This window comes from Protobothrops mucrosquamatus, unplaced genomic scaffold (genome assembly GCF_001527695.2).
Source record: "Protobothrops mucrosquamatus isolate PMUCROS unplaced genomic scaffold, P.Mucros_1.0 scaffold397, whole genome shotgun sequence".
Lineage (NCBI taxonomy): Eukaryota > Metazoa > Chordata > Lepidosauria > Squamata > Viperidae > Protobothrops > Protobothrops mucrosquamatus.
Genome location: NW_015386728.1, coordinates 351,424 through 359,425, shown reverse-complemented (window position 1 = coordinate 359,425; position 8,002 = coordinate 351,424). Strand labels below are relative to the sequence as shown.

Below are 8,002 nucleotides of genomic sequence, written 5' to 3'. Positions count from 1 at the left end.
GGGGAGTTGTGTGTCAGGAACCGGCTGGGCTACACAGATCCTAGGACCTCCCAACAGCACGGAAGTGCCAGGCTGATATCCCACCCCACCGCTCCGAGGCATTAAAGAAAGCCCTTTTGTCAACCTTGGGGTGGACCAAGAGCCAGAGGACCTGCTCAAACGGGCAACTGAATCCCTCGGAATGATTGCCGGTTGAATCAGGACTGAGAAGGCTTGAGTTCGAGTCCCGCCCTCAGTCCTGGACACTCCCTGGGGAACGTTGGGCCAGGCGCTCTCGTCTCTCTCCCTGACCTCCTTCACAGGGTTGGGGTTGAGTGGATAAAAAGGAAGGGAGCTCTCTTTGCATAAAGCCACATTGAATGAAAGACCGCGGAGAAATTAAACGAATCCCTGCCTCTTCCCCCTTGTCTTTCCGAAAGCGTTCTGAGCGCTTGCAGGGTTTCTAGCAACTTCCACGCCCGCTTCTTGGCCCGAGCCAGGACCTACGTGTATCGGGTGGCCACAGGCTGCACAGCCTATTCTGACCTGCCGGTCTTTGAACGGGATCTCTGCTGGGCAAACTGGCGTGGGTAAGTTGGTGAAACTCCTGTGTTTGTGGATCCGGCCCCTCGCTTCCCCCTCCTGCTTGCTTGCACCCCCCCGCTTTGAGCCTTAACATTTCCGATGTTGAAGACACAAGATCGGGGACTGCGGATCCCCAGCTGGGCCTGCAAGATCTTAACGGATCTGGGTTGAGTAGTAATTTGAAGCTGGCTCCCAGAAAACGACCTTGGCATCTGCAGCGTAACCAGGTCGCCCATAAATTATGCAGCGACTGGATGTGCCAAGAGGTGCGTGAACACACTTCCACAATCTGCTTCCTCTCCAGTTGTTGGAGCTGTAACTTGAAAGAGCCGCCGAGTCTCACTGGGGATCGTCAGGTCTCCATGGCTCAGCGCGTTTTCTCCGAGCCTCAGCCAGGCGGACGGGGAAAAGATGGCGGTCTCAGTCAATTCAATCCAGTCAAGGGATGGGGTCCCACGGTCCATAAGAGCTGCTCTCTTGGTAGAGCTGGAAGCGGCCTCACTGTTGCCTTCTTGCAGATCTCTTCTTTTATCCGTAGAGCGAGCTTTCTTAAGAGGTCTCCTATCCAAGGTAGCTCCCCACCTAATCCCTAACAAAATCCTACTCTGAATAGTTTTTTTTTCAAGGGTTAGGGTTTTACCAGGCACTAGGTCAGTGGTTCTCAACCTGTGGGTCGGGACCCCATTTGGGGTCGATCGACCATTTCACGGGGGTCGCCAAGCAAGGCTGTCTGCCATTTTTTTTGTCCGCCATTTTTTCCCCCCTTTTCCGGCGGGTGCCTTACCTCCCTTGGGCTGGGCCAGCTGGTGGTCGGCCTGCTCCGTCTCTGCCGCTTGCCAGCTACGCCTCGGCCGGCGCAGGGGGCGGAACCACGCATGTGCGGTGCTCCCGGGCAGGGAAAGTCCTCGACTTACGACCGGCTGGGTAGTCCTCGACTTACGACCGGTTTAGTCCTCGACTTACAACCGGGTTAGTCCTCGACATACGACCGGTTGGGGTCGCGGCATTAAAAAGGTTGAGAACCACTGCACTAGGTGATCCTGCTGTAGAATTAAGGTGCTCTAAAACAACACAGGTGAAAAATGGACCGAATTTCTAAACAGGCATCAGTCAGAATGCCTTTCTATAAAGGGCTTTTTCAAATACAGGGGCCTTCAGCTATTATAAAATAGACAGAAATGGTGTCCCTCCTATCCTTGGGAAGTTAGCTTTTTCGCTGTTTTCCTCTGTTCGCTTTGCAGCCTCTAGACCCTTTCAAAGAGTCTGGCGAGTTTCCCCCCCAAAAAATTTAATATTTGGGGGAGGACCGCTAGGTCTGCTTTGTAGGACTCTGTAGAGATGCCGAGACAGACCCAGAGGAGCAGGTTTTTTGTAGCATTTTCCTTCTCCAAAATCTTCAAAGGACGAGTTAGGGACAGATCGCCTATCCATGGGGTCACTAGGAGTCAAAAAAGGGCAGGATGGCACGTCCTCAAGTCTTCTTCCTCTGGTTTAGCCACCTGAACCTGGCCGCCATGCAGGAAGCAGCCACGTTTCTGATGGGCACCCACGACTTCTCCACCTTCTGCTCGGCCAGCTCAGAGATGCCGGTGAGAAGCCCCATCAAGAGCCTGAACTGGGTGGAGGTGAGGCCCGCCCGGGGCTTCCTTTCCGAGCACAGCCAGGACAGGTGAGGCTGCCCAGACCTTCCGTCGTCATTTTGCTCCCGTCTCTCTTTTCCCCATAATTTTTTTTTTTCCTGACGGTTGCTAGTCAAAGACTCACTGTATTCTGCTTGGGTATATTCCATGTTGTGTGAATGCGGCAATTGCTTTTCTTAACCGAGGTTTGGGGGGGTTTGTGTGTAGTGAAAATTTTAATTTTAAATATTGATTTTAAGAGATGGTTTTGAAACACCAAGATCGACAAGTGTCATCCGGAAGGGTGTCAGGAAAAGGAAAAAAAAAGAGGGGGAGGAATATTTTATCACTAGAAACGGACCGAAAATGCAACAGGGAGGAGCTCGGATTAATAGGGCCTCCATGGATAAGAATCCTTTCCTTTGAGAGTTTGGTGTTAAGCAATTTGCATCACAGGAATTGAGTTTTTAAGGATTTCACTTTAGTGTGAAATGGGAAGAGGCTCTACTGGCAAGGAAGGTCCAAGAGCTCTCCGTGGTCCTGAAAGTCAGACTCTCTCCTATTTTGCTGAAACTCAAGACTCGGACATTTCACCCTCCAAACCTGCCCAAGTGTTTGCCAGCTTCATTGCAAACCTACGGACTAGAAACTTGTCTGTCAGAAGGGCTTCCAAAAGGCAAAAGACTGGGGTGGTTACCCAAAACTGTGTCTTGTGACTTTATTTCAGACTGGGCTTGTAGTGGGAGGCGTTCAGTAAGGAGTGGGCAGGGCCACAAGACACACACACACACACACACACACACATACACACACCACAAAAGCCATGTGGCTCTTTAAGGACCTAGCTGTAGATTGGGGCTCCCCCAAGACGCTTGGAGGAGACCAGCGAACGAGGATTCGATCTCTGCACAGAGTAAGCTAGCTTGTCAGGAAGAAGAACGGGAGTGGAAGCCTTCTCCCCATTTGCTGGCTTTCTAGCTGCAGGAAGAAGGTACAGCTCGTTTCCGCGGCCAGAAACAACACAATCGCAACTCACTTTTGAGTGCGAGGGTCAAGTCAGGTCTTACTTTAAACAGAGGGCTTCCTTGGCAGAGAGGGGCCCCACCTTGCCCATCCCAAAGGCTGGATTTCAAAAGCCGAAAGCCACCTGAATGCAGGAGGTGGAGGAGGAGGAGGAGGAGGAGGGAGGATTTGAATTCGCATCTGAAGCCCCTGACGTGGCTGTGGCTTCCCTTCAGGGCTGCTTCAGCCTGCCAGGTGGTGGGAGAAGGACCTCCTGCTAGTTGAGTGAGGCATTTCCATGTGATCCGGGGGAGAGGAAAAAAAAGTCGTCGTGTTTGAACCCACTTGAATTTTCAAGTGGGTTTTTTTCCCCTACGCTGATCCAGGCTGACAATTGATCCGCTGAGGCATCCCCACCCACGGACGCTGGCCCGGCCTTTGCTCAGAAATGTCAGCAGGGGAAAAAATTCATCATCAAACTGACATTTCTTCTGATGCCTGCTTTGCGCCGTGAGGCAACCCAAACACCAGCAGGGGCAGTCCAAGATAGACTGCCCCTGTACACGAGGGCTCTTTTTAGCCCTTTCGGATCAACCCCCAACAGCCTTGTGGGTGAATTTGGGTGGGAACCTTTTGCTGGTGTTGCAGCCAAGGGGCTCAAGCCGAGGTTTAGCGTTCAGTGCAGCTGAAGGCCTTGCAGTCGGTCTGGAAAAGGAGCCTCTGAGCATGTTTTTTTAACCAACATGGTTAAGGAAGAGTTTCAGGGGTCTAAACTGAGGCAGGAGACATGAAGACCCCCACCCATTTCTGAATTGTGTTACAAAATATCCATTTTGGCCTGTCGCTGAAATAATGGAGGAGTGGGCCTTAAAAAGAAATCAAGTTCCTAGACCTTAAGATTATGTCAGAAGCTACTTTCTGAAAACTCTCCAGCCAAACGGAGAGTAAAACGCTCGCGAAGCAGNGGTCTAAACTGAGGCAGGAGACATGAAGACCCCCACCCATTTCTGAATTGTGTTACAAAATATCCATTTTGGCCTGTCGCTGAAATAATGGAGGAGTGGGCCTTAAAAAGAAATCAAGTTCCTAGACCTTAAGATTATGTCAGAAGCTACTTTCTGAAAACTCTCCAGCCAAACGGAGAGTAAAACGCTCGCGAAGCAGGTGTGAGACTGGACCACAGCACAGCGGTTTCGTAGTTTGCTCAGAATGGAAATCCGTGGCTGAAAGCTGCAGAACAACAATTCCTCACGGGTCTCGTCTGGAGAGGAAAGCGGTGACCCGTTGCCTGGTTTTGACTTATAAATCCCAATCCGTAGATTGACAGATGAACGGGAAAAGAAAGACTTGGGATCTCCTGAATCCAACCTCCCCTTTTCAAGTTTTACAGAGGTTTTGAGTTAAACTGCAGATTATTCTGTGCTGCTGCCTTCAGATTGTCCACAGAGGATCTATTCCTGAGCAGACCTCCGACTGCTCCAGGGTAGGACAGAAAAGATGGGTGGCATAGAAGTTTAATCAATAAATAATAGTTCGCACCTTCCTGTATGGATTTTAACGCTGCCTTTTTAAAAGCCCATTCTTCTTTCCCTCCAGCAACCTGAAGTTTTGGGAACTGGAATTTGTAAGCCGATCTTTCCTGTACAAACAGGTACGGATCATTTTTCCGACTGGACATTTTGAATAGCGGCGTTAGTCGAGGCAGACTCGTTTGGGTGGCACCCTGCGTGCTTTTTGTCACCATTTTTCCTCTCGGCCCAAGCCTTAGTTATTACGTTTTTACGATTTGAGAGGCAGCCTCTCCACTTTAAAATGAGATGACCACGGGTGGGTGTCCCTGGAGCACCCACAGGAGCCTTCTCCACGGCCATCCGGAGGCTTGGGCTTCGACTCCCATCCTTCCTTCCAAGCCAGCCAGCCCAAGAGAGCTTTGCCCGGGACACACTTGAGGCCACCTGGCAAACAGCCCCACCGTGAAAATACGGATGGATGCCTCTCAGCAGGCCCCTGGCACAGCTGGCGGCGTCCGGTTAGGTAGAATAAATGAATCACGCTGGGGATGAGTCAGAGGCAAGGGAGGTGGTGAGGCCGGCTCTCGCGCGGAAGCGCCCGCCTACAGTCGGTTAGCCACGAGGAGAGGAGGTGGCTTTCCCCCCTGGCGGTGGCTGTCTGTTTTCAGCCGGTACTTGCAAAAATAAAAAGTGAAAAAGCCTTGAGGGGGGTTTTGTTTCCCCCACCGTCTTGTCACTTGCTTGAAAACAGCTGCCAAAAACATTCCTGGGCCTGGGCTGCCTTCCTCAGTGGTGGGCGGGCGGCCGGCCACGTGCCGCTTGCAACCTGCAGGAGCCGAGCTTTTTGTGGCTGGTGGAAATGACACGAGAGACTCAGGGTGGGTGGGTGGCAGCAGCCTCGCCTCCTTTGCTAAAGAGCTGCTTTTCCCAAACCACGGAGCCCACCTCGGTCAGCTCGAAGAAAGGTCACTGGGCGCTCGGCGCCTTCTTTCTTCACAACCCTCCTGCGGGGAAGGCCGGGGTCGTCTTGGGGGCTCTGGGCCCAAGTGGGGGGATTGGATGACGTCTGAAACAGGCTTAAGTCTCTCCCACTGAGCCACCGCTTCGGTGGCTCCAAGTAAAAATGTGTTGTCGATTTGCTTGGGGCCACACGGTGGTGGCTTTGTAAACTAAGCTTCAAAATTAGGAATCCAGACATGTGTGTTTTAACTGCACATCCCCAGTAAGCAAACCATGGCTTATATGATCTATAAACAGCTCATGGCCTATTGGAGTTTAATCACTGGAAGCTTTCAAGAAGAGACTGGACTGCCTTCTGTCAGAAATGGGATCCAATACAGATTTGGGCTGAAGATTAAAAAAAAACAAAAAAAAACCTTGGGTTTGAGATAACCCAGAAAATGGGCGGGTTCTCTTTCTCTTTCAAACAGATGGCTCTTTCTCGGGGGGTCAGACTAGATGGCTTCTGAAGGACCCCACCCAACCCTCCCATTTCATGATTCCATTCCTCGATTTTGCCCCAATTGTGTGGAGTTTGCAACTTTGGTGTTTTCAACCCTTCTCACTCCCCAGGTGCGGCGAATGGTGGGGGCGTTGGTAGCCGTGGGTCAGAACCGGTTACAACCGCATCACATCAAGGAACTCCTAGCGGCCCGGGACTTGATGGCTTATCCCCACAACACCATTGCGCCCCCAGACGGACTCTTCCTCAAGCATGTCGAGTACTACAAAAGTGGTGAGCAAACAGAGGCATCGGGTTGAATTTGGGGTCCCCCTCCAGTTCCAAGGCTATGGAAGCAGAGCACAGGTCATGCAGGATGTCTTTTGGTGTCTGGTTTCTAGTCCTCATGAACACAAGAACCAGCTCAAACAGCTGGACTGACAGCTAACAGTTGTTATTTTTCTGTTCTCAAGTTTATTGCACTGCAGTCCTCACAAGAACAACTCTTTCTATCACTGAGTTGGTTTATCTCCTTCGTTTTGCAATTTTTTTTGGGGGGGGGAGAGGTAGAATTGAGGCTGACATCCACGATTTATCTAAAGTTGTCTCAGAGATGAGGTTGAAACCAATTCACTGCTCAGTCTTACGGCTGTTGTATATTCTGTAATTCTCGGGTTTGTTTTCTTTCCCCCTTCATTATCTTGCAGATTTAGAGACAGAAGATTGAAATGGACTATAATTTCTGCCTAGGGGTTTCTATACATTGCTGGAGGGAGAAAAATTCTCATTTTTCTCATGCTCTGCAGGCATTTTGTTAATAAACTTGCTTAATCCGAAGTTCGACTCCCTCTGCCGAGAAAACGATTCCTTCTCCGGGTGGCTAAGAAAGAGATGGACTCTGAAGGAGTTTGGATTTAGTTGCTTCCTGGCCCCCCTTAAGACATTCTCTGATAAGCAAACGAGAGGGCCTGTTGGAAACCTCCGTGCTTTTAAGGGCTGTTTCTGCTGTGTTGTGGTCCACATCGTCAAAAAATGTGTGCGTACTCAGGGAAGCAAAAATAAATCCGTTTTATATCCTCCATCACCTTTTCAGTTACCCATCCGGGACCAGCAATTTGATCTTGACATCTGGACTGCAGATTCTTGAGTAAATTGCCTTACTATCGTGTGAGATACGTGCAGTTGCTAATGAGTGTTTTTAGCACTAGCTTTCTACAATCTGGGAGAATGACAGGCTATTCCAGTTCTCAGGCTACCTCCGTGTTCTCCATGCCTGTTTGCGGGTGCATCCCCTCTCTTAAGGGTTCTGCCGTTAATTCATCTAGTCAGTGCCATCTTGAGATTCTCAACTGAATTGTAAGTTTCCAGTCCCTAGTGATAAATTAAGAAACTACTGCTGGTTTCCCTACAACCACCAGCCAGCTGCAACCCTTTGCTAGCTTTCGCCTGTGCCACAAACCCGTTGCAAAACACTTTTTAAGGTTCACTTTCAAAATAGTTTATCTTAGCAGAATATTAGAGACTTGATCCCGCTTTTCTGTTAAACACTTGACAGACAGATCTTTTATTCTCTTATTACTCTGCTGTCTTTTCATGCCTCCCTCCACCCTTACTGGAGGCGGGGGTTTGCACGGTCAGGATTATAAACTCTGGACCATCAGCTTTGCTCTTCTGCTCTAAAATCTTGGGGAAAATGCCACCATCTAACACCATATTTCTTGCTGCCTCGGTTGCAGTTTGCAAACCACAGCAGCAGAGCCCCCTCTCCCCTGCTTCCTGCACAAAAGGTGTGTAGGAGGCCCTGACATGTGGGGAGCAAGGGGAGGAAACAGTCTAAAAGTCAAAAGGAAACAAAAATAAGCTCA

The 8,002-nt window shown here is 50.2% G+C and overlaps 1 protein-coding gene across 1 annotated transcript in view; it reads left to right on the top strand.

Annotated features, from left to right (window-relative positions):
* Positions 1-6,870, top strand: part of PUSL1 (pseudouridine synthase like 1) — a 13,338-nt gene extending 6,468 nt beyond the window's left edge. Inside the window, exons 4-8 of the mRNA XM_015816065.1 lie at positions 420-569; positions 2,060-2,233; positions 4,782-4,836; positions 6,269-6,431; positions 6,845-6,870. Coding sequence (XP_015671551.1) covers positions 420-569; positions 2,060-2,233; positions 4,782-4,836; positions 6,269-6,431; positions 6,845-6,864 — 562 coding nt within the window. The 3' untranslated portion in view covers positions 6,865-6,870. The remainder of the gene's footprint in view (positions 1-419; positions 570-2,059; positions 2,234-4,781; positions 4,837-6,268; positions 6,432-6,844) is intronic.
* Positions 6,871-8,002: the final 1,132 nt, after the last annotated feature.